General features: G+C 41.0%; 3 protein-coding genes across 3 annotated transcripts; 2 read left to right on the top strand and 1 right to left on the bottom strand.

Annotated features, from left to right (window-relative positions):
- The first annotated feature begins 7,002 nt into the window (after nt 1–7,002).
- Nucleotides 7,003–7,956, top strand: LOC129688674 (olfactory receptor 51J1-like). The gene has a single exon (XM_055623630.1). The coding sequence runs from the start codon at nt 7,003–7,005 to the stop codon at nt 7,954–7,956; it is 954 nt and encodes a 317-aa protein (XP_055479605.1).
- An 8,374-nt stretch (nt 7,957–16,330) lies between these two features.
- Nucleotides 16,331–17,295, top strand: LOC129688671 (olfactory receptor 51Q1). Its single transcript, XM_055623624.1, is given in 2 exon segments — nt 16,331–16,592; nt 16,595–17,295. Coding segments are annotated over 2 exon segments (963 nt in total).
- Nucleotides 17,296–20,625: 3,330 nt separating this feature from the next.
- LOC129688687 (olfactory receptor 51L1-like) lies at nt 20,626–21,575 on the bottom strand. Its single transcript, XM_055623641.1, is given in 2 exon segments — nt 20,626–21,041; nt 21,044–21,575. Coding segments are annotated over 2 exon segments (948 nt in total).
- Nucleotides 21,576–24,038: the final 2,463 nt, after the last annotated feature.

A 24,038-nucleotide genomic window follows, 5' to 3' on the forward strand; every position in this document is an offset into this window, starting at 1 on the left:
GAAAGGGAGAATGGGAAAATAGCGGGGAAGGGAGGGAAGAGAGAGAAACTGGGAGGAGAAGAGGGAGGAGAAACTGAAATCGGGGTGTCAAATAAATAAATTAACTTTATAAAGAATAAAAAACAGTCTACAAAAAGTTTGGCTATGAAGCTTAGCATATGTTTTGATATCCTGCTGGGTAGAGCCTTTCAGAGGCCCTCTAGGGTAGGCTCCTGTCCTGTTCCCTGTTTTCTCCCTCTTCTGATCTCCATCTTGTTTGCCTTTCTGTATGAAGATTGGGTTTCTTACCAGGGTTCTCTTTCTTGATTAGCTTCCTTAGGTGTACAGGTTTTAGTATATGATTATACTATATTATATGTCTAATATCCACCTATAAGTGAGTATGTACCATGTGTGTCTTTCTGCTTCTGGGACACCTCACTCAGGATGATCATTTCTAGATCCCATTTGCCTACAAATTTCATGATTTCTTTGTTTTTAATTGCTGAGTAGTATTCCATTGTATAAATTTACTACAGTTTCTGGATCTATTCCTCAACTGAGGGGCATCTGGGTTGTTTCCAGCTTCTGGCTATTACAAATAATGAAAGAAGGGGGAGACAGAAAGACCTGGAGAAAACAGGAGCTCTACAAGGAGAGCAACAGAACCAAAAATCTGGTCACAGGGTCTTTTCTGAGACTGATATTCCAAGTAAGGACCATGCATGGAGATAACTTAAAACCCGTGCACATATGTAGCCCATGGCAGCTCAGTGTCCAAGAGGTTCCCCAATACTCGGAACAGGGACCATCTCTGACATGAACTCAGTGGCTGGCTCTTTGATCACCTCCACCTGAGAGGGAGCAGCCTTCCCAGGCCACAGAGGAAGACAATGCAGCCAGTCCCGATGACACCTGATAGACTAGGGTCAGATGGAAGGGAAGGAGGACCTCCCCTATCAGTGGACTGGGGGAGGGGCATGGGAGAAGAAAAGGGAGGGAGGGTGGGATGGGGATGGGATGAGAGAGGGGGCTGCAGCTGGAATTCAAGGTGAATAAACTGTAATTAATAATAATAAAAATTTAAAAAACAGTCTATAGTTTTCTTTCATGACCTGTAATTGGCTCTACATGTCTTTTGCTTGTTTATTTGTTTCCAATACACATTTATATATTTGTCCTGAAAGTAGATTAACCACAGTAACTTTGTGAGGTCTCCTCCCAGGCAGCCATGTACTTATGTGTACAAGATAAAGTCCTTGGAAGAGAGGACTTTTCTAGACTTTGATTCTCTTTTCTGGAGTGACTGTGCTGCATCTAATCTGCATGCTTAGTCTTGGGTACATTGTCACTCAATGAATTCAAAGCTCTTTTCCGAAACTGCGTAGGATGCCAGACAAATTCTGTTCAGCATGCTATCTGCACTGACAGCTGTTCTTCAAGGTGTTTTCCGGGTATCATGCCTGCATGAATGTAGCCATTTCAGTGTGTTACCTGGATATTTTGCTGCCCGTGTTCTTGGAAACATCTCATCATTTCCTTGAATTGATGAGTTATCACTTCCTGGAACACTGAATTGATACTCACGTTCATGTTGATTTTTGTAGAAAGCAACTCATCTTCTCCAATAGCACCTATACCTTTTAACTATCACCTCTTCCCATACACAGAATTCGGTTTCACCTGGTCCTTAAACATTTTTTTCTTTTCAGGATAATAGATTTTGTGTCTTGTCTGTGTAAGATGCCAGAACACCTCTGCATATTTGTTGTGTTCTGATACTTATTAAAGATTTTCTTCTAATTTCTCCACTTTCTTCTAAGCCTCTCAGCCCACTCTTCACTTACAATACCTAGATCTTGTGTATAGTTGTGTATATCTTATCGTTTAAAGCATTTTTGATAACTATACAACTATACACAGCCTCCTCTTTTGGAAAACTAGTGGCACAAAGAGAACACTTCCCAAAAACTCTTAGTGAAACTTACAACTGGATTGCGATAAATTTTAAGACAAAATATGTTTAAATAGTATTTTATCTTTAATTGATGCACTAACTAAACATACTTTTATGATCCTTCAACACAGTCATAGGCTGGATACTGGTTGAATCAAGATCATGTGACATACCCAGCCTTTAGATATTTGGCATTTCTGTGTGGTGATGGTATTCACAACGCTTTGTGTTGGCTGTTTTCGAAGAGACAATGAATTACTGGTAACTATCGTCATCCTATTATGCAATAGAGAACACCAGAATTTGTTCTTCCTGCTTAACTGTAAAATTATATATTTGGCCATTCTCGTCTCATCCTCTCTTGCTTCTCTTAGCCTTTTATCATTTTAATTCTAACTTTAATTTCTATATGACTGTTTTCAGATAACATAGTGTCCTCCACCTGTCTGCTTTCATTTTCCATTGTAAGGATGCAAAGTGTTCCAAATAGTAACTCTACATTACCTATTTATTTATCATAAAAAGTAAATATATCCGTATTCATTTTCCTACCCATGCTTAGTTTTCTTAGGGGTATTTGCTATGGAGAGAGTCGTATGATTATGTAGATAATTGCTCTTCAGGGAACCTGACTCTGCCTCTGTGACTCCACTCCCAGAGATTCTGATTGCCTTTAAAAGATGGAAGCCATCGTTCTAGCCACAGATCTACAAAGCTCAAAACAACATGGCCAAGGAATTGCCACAGTGAGCTGCTTTGGTCACATGCGCTGAGGCGTGGTGAGTGCTCAAGCCCGTGGTCTGCCAGCCCTGCACCCTAAAGCAGCTTCGGAAAGATTCCAACCTCCACCCCAGGTCAAGCTCTGCAGATACCTTTCTAATGATAGACACAGCATTCTAGCTTCCTCAGCACGGGATATGGAATGACGAGGAGCATTTCCTAAGCCTGAAGACAGCTAATGGCAAGTTCACAAAACAAGATCAGGAGTCACGGGTTCTAGAAATGGTTCTTCTGTAGACCACTTAAGGTATCTCATGAGACCCATGCACCTTGTCAGATGCTGATCTATCAATAAAACTTGCTTGTTTTCTTGTCTCCCACACAAATGCAGTAATACTGACAGGAGAGAAGAGCTTAATTACGTAACTGGGGGAGTCTCTCAGAGAATACTTTTGAAGAGAAAACACGAGCAACAGATACTGACATTTACGCGTTGCTGAAAGTTTAAGATAAAAATACTCTGACCCATTGTCTGAGGCAGCTAGTAACACTGCTTCCTTTAACAGTAAAGAAACAAATATGCACACAGGTAGGAGAAGACGTGCTTTACTTTGGAGTCACCTCCCACGGTGGCCTGTGCCAGGTCTGTGGGCTTCGGTGCATCACAGTCTTGTCTTTCTGCTGATATTTTCTATATTGTTCTTCTAGTCTATGCTGTTTGTTTTTAATCCTCATAGCTAAATGATCCCTTTTATCACCTCGCAACTTTTGAAACACATCCTAAACTCAGGAGAACAAATGTATTAAGAATGTTTGCAGATGGGAGAACAAGAATGAAAAAGAAGCAAAAATGCAAGAGAGATAGAAAACAAAATCAACAGAGAACAAAGAGATAAGAAAATTAAAAAAAGAGGGTCTCTTGTTCCCAGAGTCTACCAGGATCTGTCTGGCCACTATCAAGTTTTCTGAGATGTGGCAGGCAGGATATGGCTGCAGTAGGTCAAGGATTTAGTAAAGTCAAGAAGAGGAGCTGTTCTGTCCAGGAGGTTAATATTTGGTCCGCTTAGGAAGCTAATTGTTGAGGTTTGTGTTTTAACACATTTTGGGGAATTCGTGATCACTTTCCCTGGGGTCACCGATCTGCCCCTGAGTCTCTCCACCTTAAGTGGCAGCACAGCTCACCATACAGACCTTTCCCAAATCTGATCCCTGCTGAGCTAAACTGCATCAGAGAGTGATGAGTACCAGGGATCCTATGTGCAGGAGGAAAATGTACCTTTTCATTGCTCTCTTTGATATTTTCATAAAAGGTTATAAAGACGATGCTTTTTAATATCCCTGTGTATCCACAATTTTGATCTTCTCAGTGCCTTTATTCAGTGTTTGGCAAAAATGCTATGTGGCACATGGGCTGTGGCAGTGTTTGTCTCTGTCAGGCACGTTCCTCCCTTCGAGGTTGCATACGGTGTCGTTATTTACAAACTTCACAGTTAAAACATAGAAATCATGCAATGTTTCAAGTTAGTTCGTGAACTTGTGCTGGTTCACAGGCAGAGCTACCCTCAGCTGTGTGCGTCCCACCGGCAAGTTAGACACGCCTGCAGGACGCAGCTAACATCGCCACTTGAGCCGGAAACTTCCTGCTGGTCAGAGCAGAAATGTCACTCTCTAAGTAAAGTTTTCTCCGACTTTCAAAAGGAAATCAAATTCCCCTAGGATTCTTTCATAGAGCCCCAAATTTTCCATCCTACAATATTATATTATATTATATTATATTATATTATATTATATTATATTATATTATATTATATTATATTATATTATATTATATTATATTATATTATATTATATAACATTAATTATATACCTGAGGAGAGGACTTCAGGATGCTTGGTGTGTCTTAACAGTGTCAGAAGTATGTGATCTCTCTGTGTTTTATGGTTAAAAGTTACAGAGGTTTCCAGAGTAAGCCCAGCACTCTATGCTTTCTCCATCATATATGGTGATTTGTGAAGAGAAATGCTAATTGCGTACAGGTCAGCCAGGAAGAAAGAACATAGCAATGACTAGTGTAGAATAACGGATTCTCTCTACGGCAGTGGCTATAAAAGAATTTGCATCAGGAAATTTTTAAGTTAGGCTTGTGCATGTGTGAGTAGATATGCAGGGGATTGGAGAGAGAGACAGACAGAGGCAGAGAGAGAGACAGAGACAGAGAGAGAGCACATTTGTAAGTGAGTTAAAATTCTCCCACAAGAAGCCCCTTCTAAGGCTGCTCCACAGAAGAGGACAATGCAGCCACTTTTGACGAGAACTGATAGACTAAGATCAGAAAGGAGAGGAGAACCTCCCCTATCAGTGGACTTGGGGAGGGGCATGCATGCAGAAAGGGGAGGGAGGGTGGGATTGGGAGGGGAGGAGGGAGGGGCTTATGGGGGGATACAAAATGAATAAAGTGTAATTAATAAAAAAAGTTAAAAAAAATAAAAAATAAGTGGATACTAGACCTATAAGACAGAATAAACATACTAAAATCTGTAAAAAAAAAAAAAAAAAAAAAAAGCCCCTTCTACCCTCCCTGTCTAGGATGCTCTTGTAGCCCTCTACTGGCCCAGAAAATGCTCTGCTAAAAGGTGGTTTCTCATTTGCTGACAGCATTTCCTGCCCAGAAAAACATTTATTGAAAGTGTGTGTAACTATGGTTTTCCATGACGCTGTAAAGAGAGGTTTCTTTGATGAGGGGTGGTAGCTACACTGACCTGTGGGTATAAGAGTAAGATTACAATGTATCAGGGAGTTATTCTGGTCTAGCAAAGTGGTGGCAGCAGATTCTTATCTAGGGTCCATACTAATCCTGAGAAACTCGCTATGTTTCTGGTACCAGGCATGGTTTCCCTCCTATTCAGTGGACCTTAAGGAAAACCCGCTGTTTTGTGAGCAATTTTTCATTTGCTCTTTTTTTAAATTTTTTATTTTTTTAATTTTATTTATTAATTACACTTTATTCACTTTGTATCTCCCCATAAGCCCCTCCCTCCCCTTTCTTCACGCATGGCCCTCCCCAAGTCCATTGATAGGGGAGGTCTTCCTCTCCTTCCTTCTAGCTGGGTACAGTGCAGAGCCCGCTGAACTGTGGGTAGCCTAAATAACAAATGCATCCACAGCACTGCTCCTGCTTCTGTGACTTGGGGAATAGTGCAGAAGGTTGGGTAGAAGGAGTGTAAGAGGAGACTAGTAAGAAGTCTGCTGCAAAACAGTCTCTACTTGAAAGAGCTACGTAAATAAGACCAGAACACTGGCAATATCCATGCTTGTGCTAACATGGAAAGGGGGATTTCGTGGGGTCTCACTCCTAGACAAAGAACTATAGGCAACTAATGACTACTGGGAGATGGAGAATTAACCTCTCCTTGGAATGAATCCCTATACTGGTTGTCCATTGCAGACAGGTCAGCCCTGAAACAAGAAATATACAAACAGCAAAAACAACTCAGCAGGTGGTATTTATATGATTGTGCATATATATGTATTTATGTATGTAGGGTGTGTAACAACAACAGCAGTAATAATAGTAAAAGGAGCTTCAAAAAAAGAAAGTGTGTGTAGACTCTAACTATTGCTGCTGTTGTGAGTTCAGTGATTTGTCTAAGACAAAGAAATCCTAATGGATAAGTTTAGCAGTTATATATATAAAGACTATCAGTCAAAAGAGTCTACATGTTATCATCACAGTATTTTCATGAGCCATACAGACTTTTACAAATCAGCCAACCTGGTTCCTAACCCTTTCTCAATCACCTGGTCATCTGCATAGTCTTTCTAGTTATTTGCTCCAAGCTGCATTCATTGCCATGATCTCAGCCTTGCCTCAGTCCCGCATTATTCACTACCTATTCATTGGGAATTTTAAAGCAGTTGTCTTGTGCTTAAATATTTATCAATAAAATTTATCTACCTATTACAAACATCAACTAATAACTTATTCTGGGATTGTGTATAGGTTTGCCTCCCTAGTAGCTTCCTACAGGCAGGAAAGTCCACACCGGCATGAACTAATCATTTTCCTCTTAACTGATCTGAGATCCACTGCAGTTGGAATGTATACTTTTCATCTACAATTTCCTTATGATAGAGACAGACACTTATTCACGGTGAAAACATCTGCGTGGGAATCATCTGTCAATTTCAAATAGGAAATGATTGCTCACATGATCAAAATTTGATTTTTTTAATTCTCTTTTCCTGATGCCCAGTGTGTTGTTTTGTTTTCCCAACATACTATAATCTCACTAGATTTTTTTTCTAACCTTTGAGGTGGCACCGCCTCCATGGGATGAGATTTCAACATGAAGAACTCTAATAGCTCTCTGGGGTTCTTACCTACAACATTCATTCTGGTTGGCATCCCAGGACTGGAGGCAGAGCACATCTGGATATCGGTCCCCTTCTGCCTGATGTACATCAGCATCTTCCTGGGGAATGGCGCCATCCTTCACGTCATCAGAACAGACGCTTCCCTGCACCAGCCCATGCACCTCTTTCTTGCCATGCTGGCACTGGCTGAAGTCGGGGTCTCCGCCTCCACTCTGCCAACGGTGCTCGGCATCTTCCTCTTTGATACTGCAGAAATTACCTTTGAAGCGTGCCTTCTCCAAATGTTTTTCATCCACTCTTTCTCCATTATGGAGTCAGCGGTGTTGCTAGCCATGTCTGTGGACCGCTTTGTGGCCATCTACAGCCCGCTACGTTACACAGCCATCTTGACACTGCCTCGCATCTTTGGCACAGGAGCTGTCATTGGACTGAAAAGTGTTATTCTAATGGCTCCATTGCCTATGCTGTTAAGGAGACTGCCCTTCTGTGGCCATAATGCCCTCTCTCACTCCTACTGTCTCCATCCCAACCTTATCCATCTACCTTGTGGGGACATTTCTATCAACAATATCTATGGACTCTTCATTGTTACCTCCACTTTTGGGCTAGATTCATTGCTCATTGTGGTGTCCTATGGGCTTATACTCCACACTGTACTCGGCATCGCCACTGGAGAAGGGAGGAAGAAAGCGCTCCACACATGTGGCTCACATGTCTGTGCTGTGCTTGCTTATTACGTACCGATGATTGGCTTGTCCATGGTACATCGCTTTGCACCTCATGTGTCCCCTCTACTGCACACCATGATGGCAAACGCTTACCTCTTTTTCCCGCCTGTCATCAACCCCATCGTCTACAGCATTAGAACCAAGGAGATCCGTCGTGGCATTGTCCGAATGCTGTCGGAGAAGAGGCTCAGAGTTTAATGGAAGATGTTTTAAAGGGTGTTTGTGGGGGGGAGGGGTTAGTTTCTGTAGTCACATGTCGTCCCAGTTTATATTCTGTAACTGACATAAGAGTACGCTGATATCAAGGAGCTCTGAGGATGCTTGGTGGTGAAGAGTGCATATTGCTGTCACACAGAACCCATGTCCTGCTTCCAGCACCCACACTGGGCAGCTCACCACTGTCTTCAACTCCAAGTGGAAAGGTTTCAGACTCCTCTGGCCTCCATAACCATTTGTACTTTAACAAGACATATACACATAATTAATACAAAATAAATATTTTTAAAAGCCCAGCATCTAGTAAAAGGGAATTAGAGTCTGGTAATGATCTACAATGGAATAAGTAGAAATGAGCTTTTGTGATGGGTCAGTTTGAAAAATCTTTGGTATGATATGCCGTGTTGTGCGGCATGCATGCCTCAATACTTTACCTTGCAGAGCTGGGGCAGGAACGCCAAAACAATCAAACACCACGTTCTTCATCAGGAAAATTAAACTGATGCTTGAAAGAGAAACCTCCTGCACTCCGTACACCAGGAAAAGAGAAAATGAACAGCATTAAAGCGTCCTGAATCTCCGGATTCCACAGTGGGTAAACTGATTCTGGAGCCGCAGGCAGTTCAAAGATGTTCCTCACGCAGACACTGACTTGCCGTTTGCCAGCCTCACCGGGGCCCACACCAGGGTCCCCTAACGTTATGAATCTTATGCAGTGTACAGATACTGAAGTTGCTCCACACAGATGCAGAGAAAAAGCCTTCCCCGTCATATGCTGTTTATGTTGTTGAATGTGACTCTTCAGATGAGTTAGATAATTATACGTATGAGTCAAGATTACTGAGGAACAATATGCAGTGGATACACTATTCTTTCAGTGATTCTTCACAAAACCTTCAGTAGCATTAGCATAATGTTTATTCTTTATATAAAAACACAGTGAATAAGTATCTTATTCAAGCATATAGAACCAAGAGCTACTATTTCCCTCTAGTTGGGTCAGACTTTAGAACAACAGCTATTAACACTTAGCATATGTCAATGGAGCAAAAAATCAAACACCTTGGTTTTACTGTCATTCGGCCAAATGGAATGTACTGAACACAAGTATAGACCATCAAGATTGAGCCGTGACAAAGGAGAACAGGTTTCTTCACTCATGGAGCTGAGCAAGTATTTTCTCCATAAATTTTCTCTTTCTGCCACACTTTGTACTTCCAAGAAGGAACTTTAGAATCATTTTAGTCAGAATTTATAGGATCCAATATATGAGTAAACACAAATAAAAGACTGAATATGAACTTAAACATTTAAAATCTTGCTTCTGTTGCATTTTAAGGACTGTGATGACTGACAAGGACTTCCTGTAAAAGTTATGACTGTGACCTGACCTCCAAGTTTCCATTTCCCATGCTTGCATCCATCTACACTGGGAATCTACAGTTGACTACGAATACAGGCTAACTCAAAGCCACTGTCTGGCACTGGAACTCTGTAGAGGACAGTGACTTAAAATTGTAAAGAGAAATCAAGCTAGCAAATGCACAAAAAAGAGCTTTCCCATAGAGAACCAGAGCAAAGAAAAGGAGGTTATTTCTTGGCCCAAGAAATTAAGAGGGAAAATATTTAAATAATCTGAAGGAAAGCATCCATATTTAGAGGGATACAAAAGAGATGATGGGTGAGGTTGTCAACAATGTAGTAGAAAATGAAAATCTTATCCGCTGACTTTCAGTTCTGGGGTTTGCATCGTAAATATTCAGGCCCTGCACTATTGATACCCCAATATCTCAGGCTGTTGAAATTTTGAGTCTCCCAACATAGGTGCATATCAAACATATTTACTTTTTGTCCACATTTTAGTCATTCTGTTTTATCTCTCTAAACATCAAAAACCACTTCAAGTTATTATATTTCCACATTGATGTGTTTATACATGCATATTGTATTTGTAATAAATGATGTGCACATTGGGCCTGTAATTATAAAAAAAAAAAAGGATCTTTTACAATGAACATCTAAATCACAGCTTAGCGGCAGCGGCTAGGAATAAGTGCAGACTAAATAAAGTTTCCCGTTGCCTAGGAGTGTAGCTCAGTTGGTTGTATGCTTGCTTAACGTCATCAAGTCTTGAGTTCACGATCTGTGTACCTTACATAATGGGTGTGGTGCTGCAAACTTGTAATCCCAGCCCTTGGGAAGCAGAGGCAAAAGAAGCCGAAGCTCAGGGTCATCCTCAGCTGCAGAGCAGACTTGAGGTCAATCTGTACTATATGGAACCGCCTAAAATAATTGACAAATAAGTAAAGTGACACAAAACTCCTAAGTCAGATGTCTCTAGGTGGCACTCATCACTCCCCTCCACTCTGAGAAGAGAGCCGTACTTTCTTGGGGGGAGGGGAGGAGATCAAGCACCTTGTATTCAACAGCTTTCAGAAGATCACTGTAAGGGAGAGTCATTTGCCTCTAACACTGTTTTCCATTGAAAATGTGCATTGTCCTCCACTCAGTGTTTAATGTATGCATATGTCTTTGAGATCACTCATAGTCGGTATGTGAAAAAGCTTTGGCATGTATTTTTATATCCACATGATTCATGGAATTCTGGTATATTGTGTTTATGAGAGTGTATTTGTAGGTTCCCAGTGTATCTGTTTTTATATAGTCTTATAAGTAGTATTGTAGTCAAAAGTTCTCATACATATGTGCCAATTTTTATGTAGATAAATACATATGTAAATGTGATTTCTGAAGAAGGAATTGCTAAGAAAAGACTTCTGAAAAGTTATAGTTTGGGTAGGTAAAGTATTGTCATTATCCCCAAAACAGTTCACATCTATTTATCTGCCAACCAGAGTCTTTCAATATTCTTGGGTTTTGCTAATATGACAAATACAAAGCTGTCTCTCAATTTTATTACACTGGTTATTGTTTTTAACTATATAAACTATGTGACCATTGTTTTCATATACTATAAACAGCCCCTTCATGTCTGCAGAGAGACCCTGCCTTCCTGGAAAGGAAGTAATGTGTGCCCTATGCCATAACCGTTCCCCCCTGCTGGCCACTGTGAGGGGACAACCCATTTGCCTAAAGACTTGTGAGTCTCCCAGAAGATCTGGACACCTCTCGCCATTTGCAGGCTACATCAGTTCTGAGTCTGATTGTATTCGTGACACAACAATGTTGATGGGTAATTTATTTCCAACACTGGACAGTCCCCAAAACAAGAATGAGAGGGAGACCAACAGTCACGGAGACAAACCTCCTTTAGGACACGCTTACTTGGAGAGGCCGTGCTTACTTAAGCTCAGAGGGCCCAGGGCCGTGGCGTTTCCAAGTGTCAGCTTCCTCGTTTGCTTCCTCATTTGCTACACACGGAATGTGTAGGAGATGTCACTGACAGTGGTGTATGTTGCTACTATTCAGTTTTTCTTTTTCAAGCTAGGAGTCTGCCTTCACTGAAGACAAACAATTTTATTCCTTGCCTTCACATCTTTATAATAATTTCAAATCATCTTATCTCTGCCCTAAACTTGTTTTTACAAGCAGTCAGAATTGGAATTCACATAAATAACTTTTGCACTTTAAGTTTAAACTTGAATGGTAAGAACTTTTTCAATAAATTGAACAAAAATCTGAGGTTCAAGACTAGAATTTCTCCTAAGAAATAAACACACTCCTTCCTGGGTCAGCGTAAGACTTAAAATTTAACTTCTGCCCTTGACCCCTATGGTAGCCCATCCTTACAGAACTTTGCACTAATTTTCTGGAAAGTATGTTTCAAACCGGGAGCAAATCCTGCACTCTCCGGTCCGAATGCTCAGATTTCCAGCTTCACAATACCCAGTTCTCTCCCTTGAGGACTGAGGTCTCAGAGCACATTCTGCCTGTTCCTGTAGGGAACTGGGGAGATCTCCCCACTGGACTCCTACATACTGCCTGAGACCTTCAGTAACATAAAAACCACATGCAGACATGGGCCAGAGAACAGAAAGCAAAGGTCACTGAAAGAACACAGTGAGTACTCAGTGAGGCTGGACGACTCTCCTGAAATGGGTAGCAATAAGAGGAGAAGCTGGTGACTTCAGGGCAGGGAGGATTGCATGGAGACAAGGGGGGATTAGGCAGATGCTTCTGGGGTGTGCCACGGAGACGGGGAGGCGGGGCTGGTGGGAAATGTGGCAGGTAAGAAACATGAAACAGTTTCTGCAGATATGAATCACATACTCCCATGCACGCTAAGAGGGGCTCAGGTGCCCCTTATCCCATGCTCCATGGAACCTGCGTGTGCTGGTCTGTGCCACCAGAATCCTGCCCTAAAAAGTGGCTTTCATTGGATGATACCTCTGTTGCTTCCTTATGATATCCCCTCTTTCTGTCATCTTTTCTGTTCTCCTTTGCTTCCATCTGTCCACGTTTCTTCTTAACACATGTCCGCTGGCTTTAGATCTGCCCGGGGTGTCACACATGCATGTTCGTGCTCAAACACATGTTCTTACTCACACACGGCTGCTCACACTCACAAAGTTGTAAACACACACAAGTACATTCTCACCTTTAGAAACTGTGTTGTCCACTAATTCCATACTTCTTCTAGAGGTTCGCTGCCCACAGCCACTCTGCTAAGCCCCGTAGTAACAGCGTATTGCCTGGCTTAAAGCCTGTGGAAGCTCCAGCCTCCCTCCAAGGCACTGGTTTTCACCCCTTTCTACCTCAGTTCCCACCATACCTACAGACAGGCCCATCTCTGCAGGGCTACAGAGGATTCATATTCATAGCAGAGGCTGGTTTCCTATCTTAGCACAGAGAACAGCAAGGGCTACACAGAGAAACTCTGTCTAGAAAGAAAGAGAAAGAAAGAAAGAAAGAAAGAAAGAAAGAAAGAAAGAAAGAAAGAAAGAAAGAAAGAAAGAAAGAAAGAAGACAAAAGAAAAGAAAAGAAAAGAAAAGAAAAGAAAAGAAAAAAGAAACAAAGCAAAAAAAAAAAAAAAAAGCGTGCCTGAGTCAGCAGAGTAGAGTGCCTGAGGAACTGTCTGGAATCAGGCTAGACAGCCTCAAGGAGCCACTGTGCTGGGGTCATTTCCTGCTTGTGTGAACAATCTTGTCTTTGCACAGTGCTGACGGGTGGAGGCACCAACACGATTTCTCTCAGATTTCGTTCCTTTAGATTTTTGCAAACGGCCTGATACCTCTCTAGTTAGCATGGTTTTGTTTAGAGTGTTTTCTAAGTGGTTAAATATTAATAACAAATCTATTGATGAAGATTATTAATACCCAGTACTAGAGGCGCGTCACAAGCCTTAGCCACCACCACTCAACTTTTGATTTATGGATTATAGGAATTCTTATTCTTCGCCATTCTGTTGTTCATTCTCACTGGTGTCTATAACTTCTCTATAATTTTCTTTCTTATGAAAATTTCATTCGTTAATATTTGTTAATATTTATTCTCTCTCTCTTTCTCTCTCTCTCTCTCTCTCTCTCTCTCTCTCTCTCTCTCTTTGGTTTTTCAAGACAGGGTTTTTCTGTGTAGCCAGTGCTGTCCTGCACTACTTTGTAGACCAATCTGGGCATTTTTTTAATGAATCGCATTTTCTATGTTTTAAATATTTTTCTTTATAATTAGTTTCTTTATTTCCCACCCACCCTCACTTTCTTCCCATCCCTTCTCTAGTCCTCAGAAAAAAATAGCCCCCCACCAGCCCACCCCAGCATATCAAGTCAAACCAGAACCGAGTACTCCTCTTCCCCTGTGGCCTGGAGAGGCTGCCCTGCCAGGGGGAAGTGATCAAAAGGAAAGCAACATAGTCCAAGTTGGAGACAGTCCCTGGTCCCCTTACCAGGGAATCGTGAGAAGCCCGAGCTGCCCACCAGCCACTTCTCTGTAGGGGGCAAAGCTCCAGTTCATGCAAGTTCTTTGGTTGGTGCTTCAGTTTCCTCCAGACCACCAGCCCCTGGTTAGTTGGCTCTGTTGGTCTTCTTTTTATTTCTAAAATTTAATTTTACTTATATATTTATTTATTATAATTTATTCACTTTGTATCCCCGCTGCAGCCCCCTTCCTCATCTCCTCCCAGTCCCACCCACTCTCCCTCTTCTCTCTTTATGGCCTTTCCTAGTCCCCTGATAGGGGAGGACCTCCTCTCCTTCTATCTGACTCTAGCTTATGAGGTATCATGAAGGCTGCCTGCATCATCTTCCTCTGTGGCCTGGTAAGGCTGCACCCCACAGGGGCAAGTGATCAAAGTGCCTGCCACTGAGTTCATGTCAGAGACAGTCCCTGTTCCCCTTACTAGGGAACAGCAGAAAGGCACATATGATATATTCTCACTTATAAGTATAATATGATATACACTTATAAGTGTATATTAGCTATATAATACAGGATAAACATACTAAAAATCTATAGTTCTAAGGAAGCTAAACAACAAGGAGGACCCTAGGGAAGTTGCTTAATCCTCATTCAGAAGGGCAAAAAGGATAGACCTAAGAAGTAGGAGAAGACAAGGAACAGGACAGGAGCCTTGCACAGAGGACCTCTGAAAGACTCTACCCACCAGGGTTTCGAAGGTGATACTGAGACTCGTAGCCAAACGTTGGGCACAGTGCCAGAATCCTTATGGAAAAAGAGGGAGATAGCAAGACCTGGAGGGGACAAGACCTCCACAAGGAGAACAACAGAGCCAAAATGCTGGGGGCCAGCAGGGCCTGCAGAGACTGATGATACTCCAACTAAGGACCATGCATGGAGAGGACCTAGACCCCCTGTTCAAAGGAGGCCCATTGTCTGCTCAGTTTTCAAGTGGGTTCCCTATGCTTTAAATATTAACTTACAGGGAAACACAACTTCTAAATATTTTAATCCTTTTTTCTTTCTTTTCCTAACTGAAAGACATCCATTTATGTTTTTATTTTCTGTTTTCTATTTCCCCCAATTTTTTTTTCAAGACAGGGTTTCTCTGTGTAGCCTCGGTTTTCCTGGACTTGCTCTGTAGAAAAGGCTGGCCTCAAAAAGATCTGCCTGCCTCTGTGAGTGCCGAGATTACAGGAGTCTGTTGCCGCACCCAGCTTATTATTTCCCCCAGTTTCATGTTGTTGTTGTTTCTGGTGCTGCTGATGCTATTCAAACTCTTAAGTGAATTTTCCCAGACTTGTAAATTTGGCATTTATGGATCTCTTAGGGTTAGTGAGGTTACAGTACTCCATAATTATAAAAAATAATTAAATAGCATGTTTTCTCCTGGTAAAAATATCATAGCTTTTATTTTCAGATCAGTGCGAACATTGAGACCCATTCATTGTTGGGTTTAAAGAATGAGACCTGCATTCATCCTCTGGAGGCAGGATACAGCCCTTTGAGGATACGTAGTCTCCAAAGCTCTCCAAAGCTTCGCATTAATTCCCCACTTGGACCATTTCATCTTCGCTTCTCTTCCCATTACTCTACTGACACTAAAATGCCTTTGTGAATGTTTCCATCACAGAAACATCTCTGAAAAATTCTTTTCATACAGTTCTCTTTGTTTCCTCTTTCATTTGTATCTAATTGCTAAATTTTAGATTTCCTTATGAATTGGGCTTAGTCTGCCTGAACTTTCCTTCCTCTCTACCCTCCCTTCCTTCTTCCTTATCTGAAGTTCTGGTCCACAGCATCATATCAACTCCTAGATTCTCAGCTACTTGCAAAATGTAAGTTCCCATGATTTCTCCCTGTCTTATTGGACCTATGTACTATCCATCTATGTACCACTTCCTGTGAACTATCCCTATGAATATTAAACTCTTTGTGCACACACATAAACCTGTGATAGTGCCTCCAGACTTCTGTTCTACTCCAATGCTCCATAAGAGAATAATTGTCAATTTAATCCACAAAATTGCTAAAGCAAGATACTTGGAAGTCATCTTGATAGTTTCTAATTTAAACATGATTTCATCTGAGTAAATATCACAAAACACCTTTCTGTGACCTCAGTCAGGTAGAACAGAGACAAAACTTTGAGTTTGTTTGTTTGTTTGTTTGTTTGTTTAAAATCCCAATAAGATTAGTTTCAGTTAATAAATCATAATGTAGGTAGATGTGCACAGATACAACAGTCATCAGAGTGTATGACCAGAGGAAATATATAGTTAAATTTTGTGCACATCGAAAGAAATACAAGTTGAAAGAAATGAGTTTATCTTGAATAGACATTTATGGGAGAAGAATCCTTGGTATTTGGCTTCTGGTTGTTGAATGACTCAGTATTACATTTCTTGGAAACAATCTGCAGCATATCCTTCTTGATTGTACTGGTTGAATGAGCAATGCTATCATATTGATGCTGTTCTTAATATGGAATGCAGATTCTGTATGTTACATCCATCAAGCATGTCAGAAGTAACCAACACCACTCACAATCCTTTCTACTTCATCCTCGCGGGCATCCCTGCATTTGAGGCTGACCATCTCTGGATCTCCATCCCCTTCTGCTGCCTCTACACTATGTCTATCATGGGCAACATCACTATCCTCACCGTCATCCGCACAGAGCCATCTCTCCACCAGCCAATGTACCTCTTCCTCTCCATGCTGGCCCTCACTGACCTGGGTCTTACTCTCACCACACTGCCCACGTCATGCAGCTTCTCTGGTTCAACATTCGGAAAATCGGCTTTGAGGCCTGCTTTGCCCAATTGTTCTTTCTCCATGGGTTCTCCTTTGCGGAATCATCTGTTCTATTGGCCATGTCCTTTGACCGTTATGTGGCCATCTGCCACCCACTCCACTAGGTCTCCATCCTCACCAATGAGGTCACTGGTAGAACTGGGTTGGCCATCATTTGCCGCAGTGTCTTGGCTGTCCTTCCCTCCCTTCTCCTGCTCAAGCGCCTGCCCTTTTGCCATCCACACCTTCTTTCTCATTCTTACCGCCTCCACCAGGATATGATTCACCTGGTCTGTGCTGACATCAAGGTCAACAGCTGGCATGGATTTGCTCTGGTCCTGCTCATTATTGTGTTGGACCCTCTGCTCGTTGTAACCTCCTATGCACTTATCCTGAAAAGCATCTTGAACACAGCCACTTGGACTGAGCGACTCCGGGCTCTCAACAACTGTCTGTCCCACATGCTGGCTGTTCTGGTTCTCTATGTCCCCATGGCTGGTGTGTCTATGACTCACCGCTTTGCCAAGCATGCCTCTCCACTGGTTCATGTTCTCATGGCCAATATCTACTTGCTGGCACCTCCCGTGATGAACCCCATCATTTACAGTGTAAAAACCAAGCAGATCCGCCATGGAATCACTCACCTCCTCTTGCAGAGAAAAGCACACTGAAGACTGAAGTTTATGCTGAAAGGAGTAATTTTATGCAACGTGGAGTCAAGCGTAAATATTACTGCCATAGAATCGCACAGAGCAAAGGTGTGGGATGGAAGAGATGTCTTAAAGGTACTCCCAGATAAATCAAGAGACGTTATTGCTTGACTAAAAAATAAAAGAGGTGTGTTTTCTAAGCTTAGGTTTGATTTTCTCTAACCGTTTGCCTTTGAGATGAAGAAAAACATTTTTAAAATATAAAGCCTTTTCTTTCTTCTTCACAGTGTTTTGAACATATGGTAAAGAATATGATTTTGGTTTACAAACTCAAAATTCTTATAATGTATGAACATGCTCACTGGCGCAATAGCCTCTTTCAGTACTAAATACTAGAACTTAATTAAGCCCGAGTTTTTACATAATTTCAACCCATAATAATGCAAAAAAAAAAAAAAACTTCATGGACTATGAAACCGAGAAAGAATAAGACAAAGATGTTGGTGTGATATGGAAAGACAAATGAACACTACATATTAAAGAGCTGAAGTGGAATAAGCTTAAAAAACTGCAAGTTTAGGAAAATTAGGAGTATGAAGAACTAATTTATCTCTATGCAGAGTTCACATAAATTGTGTGATTTAGGTCCAGAATCATCCACTAAGCAAAGGCTCTGGGGAATAACAGAACAATACTGATGCCATCTCCTGTTTCTTTTATCAAGCTTTCTAGTATTAACATTTACAGGAAAAAGAGAAAGTAAAATGCAGGCTGATCTAGGTTTCATCTGTTGACAAATACTTATCTGGGATCAAAATGTATTCCTCTCATTAAGAGATCAGTTCCTACCCAGATTTCATGTAATGTATACATTTTTAATGCTTTTACTGTTTACATAAATTATATGCTAAATGCACTTTTCAAATTTTAAACCATTTTTTTTTTAGTTTTTGAGATTACTATTACATCATTCCTCCCTTTCCTTTTCTTCCTCCAAATATTTCTGTATATCTGACTTGTTCTTTTTCAAATTTATGGGCTCTTTAAAAATACTATAGAAGAGCTATTTTGAAAACACATATTTAAATATGTATGTATGTTTTGTCACATATATTTACAGTAGAATAAACATTAAAATAATTTTAAACACAAAAACATATTTCAAAGTCAAAACTTTGTTAGAAGCAAAAATAAAAAATGATTTAGCAGCAAAAAATGTGTTGATGTAAATATCTGTTAAAGAATATGTTCTCGAAAGACAAAGAAGCCAGCCCTGATGAGACCTAATAGAGTATGGTCAGATGGAAGGGGAGGAGGACCTCCCTATCGTTGGACTCAGGGAGAGGCATAGGAGAAGTAGGAGGGAGGGTGGGATTGGGAAGGGGTAGGGGGAGGGGGCTATAGCTGGGATACAAAGTGAATAAACTGTAATTAATAAAAGAAAAAACAAAAAGCCAAACAAAAAAATATCCTCAAATCACTAATGTCAATTATTAAAGAAACATTTATGTACGTGTATGAAGTATATGATGAAGTGCTGTAAACCTACTATAACATCACTGAAAATGAGCTCTCAGCGACTACATACATTTATCATAAAATATTAGCTATCGACCTAAAAACACTGAAGCTACACAAACTTCTGTCGTTACAGAGACTATAGAAACAATGTTTTTGTAATTGCCGTTCTAAGCAAAATAAGTACTTCAAAACTTTCTGTACATCTTGGTGACTACTGCACTGATGAATAGGGAGGGACAGCCTAGGAAACATTGCCATTGTAGTTGGAGGCTTTCTATTAGACCACAGGCGGAAGGAAAAAGAAACAGTTAGACCTGTGCTGATGGCCACAGAGGAGAGCGGCTCAGACCGCGCAGCATGCTGCAGCTGATGAAAGGAAGGGAAGGAAGAAAGGAGAAGACAGAATTCCCAAGCACGACCCCTTGGCAGCTGACGCCGTTCATACTTTGTTTTATGCCTCGGTTGAAATCATTCAACGTACATCTCAGTCTTTAGATACATGTAAATTCTGGATGTGGAGACCATTGCATGGCGGGATGGAGGAAGAATCAGTTCCTTATGTAGTAAAGTGGCTTCACAGGTTTCAAACACTTTATTGTCTAAACATGGACAGTTTTCAGAGCAAAGGGATGTTCTACCAGAAGAAGAACATGTTTAAAACATGACTACCTGGTGGCAAACAGAAATGTAGACTCATTCAAAGGCACATTTCCAGAATCACTATTCTTAATTAAGGAGGGAACTTTATCCCTAAAAATGCCATAAAAAGTGAATTTTTTACTATTTCCCACTTCTTACATAAAATTCCATTCACTCTGCCCATCAGTTGGCCATCAGGCTCAGCATCTGCTTTGACAGTCTATACTGCAGAAGCTTTCAGAGGCCCTCTGTGGCAGGTTTCAAGGTTGTTTCCTGTTTTCTTCTGGCTTTCAGAGGCCCTCTGTAGCAGGTTCCGAGGTTGTTTCCTGTTTTCTTTTTCTTCTGATGTCCATCCTCTTTGCCTTTCAGGATGGGGCTGGAGGGGACGGGAACTCCACAAGGAGAGCAACAGAACAAGATAATTTGAACACAGGGAACTTCCCAGAGACTCATACTCCAACCAAGGACTATTTGTGGAGATGACCTGGAACTCCTGCACAGGTGTAGCCCATGGCAGTTCAGTGTCCAAATGGGTTACATAGTAATGGGAAGAGGGACTGCCTCTGACATAATCTGATTGGCCTGCTCTTTGATCACCTCTCCCTGAGGGGGGAGCAGCCTTACCAGTCCAAGGTAGAGGACAATGCAGCCACTTTTGATGAGAACTGATAGACTAAGATCAGAAAGAAGAGGAGAACCTCCCCTATCAGTGGACTTGGGGAGTGGCATGCATGCAGAAAGGGGAGGGAGGGTGGGATTGGGAGGGGAGGAGGGAGGGGCTTATGGGAGGATACAAATGAATAAAGTGTAATTAATAAAAAATTAAAATAAATAAATAAATAATAAACCACAAAAAAGTGAATTTTTTAAATTTATTTTAACCTAAATCTTATTAAATCTTCAAAACTAAGAGTTGGGATCGAATAAAGGATGGATTTATTATCCCTACCTTCTATTATTAATGTGATCAAAGAAGAAAAGGAGTTGGACACGAGTGCCCACGTATGTACATGTATGTCAGTAGAATGTAAGATGTGAGTATGACACTTGTGATTCAGAATCAAGCTTGCAGTAATGCTCTGAATTCCTTTCTTGTTTTCCTTCGCAAGGCATCTAAGAGAAAACTTTACTTGTGGGAGAATTGCAGAGTTTATAGACTCAAGAATTATCTTTGCCCCCCGATTCTGTGATTCAGATCAATCCTTTCTTGCAAGAGAACAAGGAGGCAATTCCCTGTTGAATTGGACGGGTCTTAACACTGTATATGATGGGATTGAGCACTGGTGGCACAAAGAGATATATGCTTGACATGAGTGTGTGGACCACTGGTGACGCATGCTTGGCGACACGATGCATCACAGACACACCAATCATGGGCACATAATATATAAGCACTGCACAGATGTGTGACACACATGTGTTGAGAGCCTTCCTCCGACCCTCTCCAGAAGCAATACCCATCACTGTGTAAAGAATGAGCCCATAAGAGACCACGATGAACAGTGAGTCCAGCCCAAAAGTGGCCAGGACAATGGCCAGCCCCAGGATGCTGTTCAGCCTAGTATCCGCACACGGCAATTGGATCAAGTCTGAGTGGAGGTAGTAGAATGGGAGAGAATATTTATGTGACAATACAGCAGTTGTTTTAAAAGAATTGGAAGAGGGGCCATGAGCGCAACACTCTTCAGTGTAGTGCCCAGACCCATGGATACGATCCGAGGCAGAGTTAGGATGGCTGTGTAGCGCAAAGGGTTGTAGATGGCTACAAAGTGGTCATAACTCATTGCCAACAGGACGCCTGACTCCATGCCAGAGAAAGTGTGAATGAAGAACATTTGGGCCAAACAACCATTAAAATCAATTCTGTAGGCATCAAACCAAAGAATGCCCATAACTGTGGGCAGAGTGGACACAGAGACTCCCACCTCAGTGATGGCCAGCATGGAGAGGAACAAGTACATCGGCTCATGGAGAGCTGAGTCCGCCTGCACAGCTGCCATGATTAGGCTGTTGCCCACAATGGCAACCATGTACATGATGAAAAAGGGAATGGAGAGCCAGCCATGTTGGGCCTCCAGTCCTGGAATGCCAGTCAGTAAGACTGATAGGAGGTCGAGACTTTCACTGCTCTCTGCTCCCATGACACCAACAGTAGAGATACGTCTTCACCTGCAGTTGAAACAAACTGAAGTTAGCTCCCACCTGCTGTGTCATCCTTTTTAGCATCCACCGTAGAAACTGAAGAAAGGAGGTGAGAAAGGTGGTGGGTGAATTAATCTAACAGGCATTCTCATCGTTCTCCCTGGTCCCTGGAGTCCCCAGTGCTCACCTGTTTCATGTCAGACTGCTCAGTCTTAGAAGAGATTGCTTTTTTGTTTACTTGTAAAATAAAGGTATACTGTTCTCGTATTTAACTGTGTAGAAGGCAGAGCATATTGGTATTCAGTGCTCATGTTTCTGGTTTTCTAAGGTGGTGAAAGTGTATCCCAATTGTATCTAGGTCAGAGTCATGACAGCTGAATTTTCACTCAGCTGCTGTAAATCTGAGGAGACAAGAACACCTAGGTAAGTGGGCACACCCATGGATTCTCACTCTGTTCCTGGCAGGAAGCAATTTATTGCATAAACGGAGATTGTGGCTTCAGAAGGCTGCCAAGTAAGTTCCAGAAAATGCAAATTTACAAGCTACCTCTGAATAGAAAAAAAATATCCAGCAAACCTATAAATGATGCACTGTTACGAAATGAGAGTTGACTCGGAATCCATGGATTGAATGAAGATGCAGATCAGGTTCAACTGACCACCAGCTCACCCTGTGTTTTCGTAAAAACAAAACAGCTCTCCTGACAGGCGAAATGTGCTTCCTTGTGTCTCTTATTCATAGTCCTCTTGTTTCTATTTCACACATTGGTCGTTCTCAACCTTTATTTTACATTAATACTGAACAGTCCCAGTGCTTGGAGTAGTAGTCCATACCAACTAAATTAGAACTTCTAGGTCCAGGATACAATCACCACTATTTCCTGGGATGAACGTAGCTCGTGAAAGTGAGGTTCACTTTGCTTCATCCCAATGCTGTTCAACGACAGTATCTACAGTACAATGATGCTTACAGGCACTCCCTAAATCACCCTCAACTCTCTTATATTTCAGTAAGTTTTCATTCTGGAGTGCAACTCAACGTACCCTTGTTCATCATTTAGTGGACTCACTCTCAGCATCTCCCTAGCCCTCTAAAGAAACCCAGATTTGTTCATGATGTTCAAGATTTCACCCTCAAATGGAGACTAACTGAGGCATTAATTTCCTACCTCCTTGGAGCCCAATTGGACCATTTTTTTAACAGAAGCCTAAAGTCAATAACTAAAAAATAATAAATTTCTCAGTACAAGAAAATGAAATAGATTGTCTTCCTTTACATTTTTCTTGTTGCTTTGTATCTGACTAACTCTCAGTATTCTGATAATTCTGCTTATTTAATTTATTCAGAATCTTCTTCACAACATCTTGCTACCAACTGCACCCTAAAAACACTGACCTCATCCTATCTCATTGCCTTTCAGAGGGTTATCTTTTTTCTGGGTTTGAATATTTGTGAAAACATTAATCTAAATTTGTGAATATACATTTTCTTGTGTATTTGTTAGTTTAATATCCTACTAGACTGAAGCTCCATCAGAAAAAAGGGGGAGAACACTGATATTCTGTAATAAATTCTAATATTTGCTTAACTTTAAATACAGACCAGATTTGTATAAAAAGTACTGGATAAATAATTTAATATATAAGCAGTAACTGAAAATTTCAAAAATGGTGCTTTAAAATTCCTTCTCTGTATTGCACATTGTTTATACGAAATTCATTTGTCTACTTCTCAAAATATCTGGTTTTTAATTTCCAGACTACACAGTATTCATGATAGATAATGAATTTACCATGAATCAACAATATGATACACAGTTTACACAATGAAGGCTTTTCATAACACTGTGTAAGCATAAATAAAAAGTTATCTCAATCCTAAACTCAATAATATTTTATGAACTTTTTAACAGTGGTATTCATACGTGGGCAGAATAGTACAGTATTCATAACATATCTTGACAATTACTGTTTATAATTTATAAAGTTCCTACTCGGCAATATTCTTGAAATTCTTCTTGAGAACAAGCATTCTCTTGTATTTATTTTAAGTCTAGGTCTTGGGCATAGGTATTTTCCATGAAATGAGTCTCTTCCAAAGTTATCTCCTTATTTCCTTACAGATTCCTGCATCATTCTTAGGACGGTCTACCAGTGTAGAACTTCTGCGTTCAATAACTGATATTTTAGTCCTTTCTAAAATTATTCTAATGCTCTTGATTTCCCCAAAGGAAAATGTTCCAAAAACACTATTCAGCTTTTTCGTTCTGAGGACCTTATTTTTTTCAACTATTGGTACTAGCTTCCCATTAGCCAGACTTACCGTGGTGCTCTTTAGAGCTGAGAGGTAATTCTGTGCTGGCTACAGAGTTAATACTCAGGTGGCTGGTGATGCCCAGAAAATGGTCTTCTATTTTTTTGTGTGTGAGAGGGATTGGTTTTTTGTTTGTTTTGCTTTGTTT

Source organism: Psammomys obesus, unplaced genomic scaffold, assembly GCF_907164565.1.
Source record: "Psammomys obesus unplaced genomic scaffold, mPsaObe1.curated_primary_1811, whole genome shotgun sequence".
Lineage (NCBI taxonomy): Eukaryota > Metazoa > Chordata > Mammalia > Rodentia > Muridae > Psammomys > Psammomys obesus.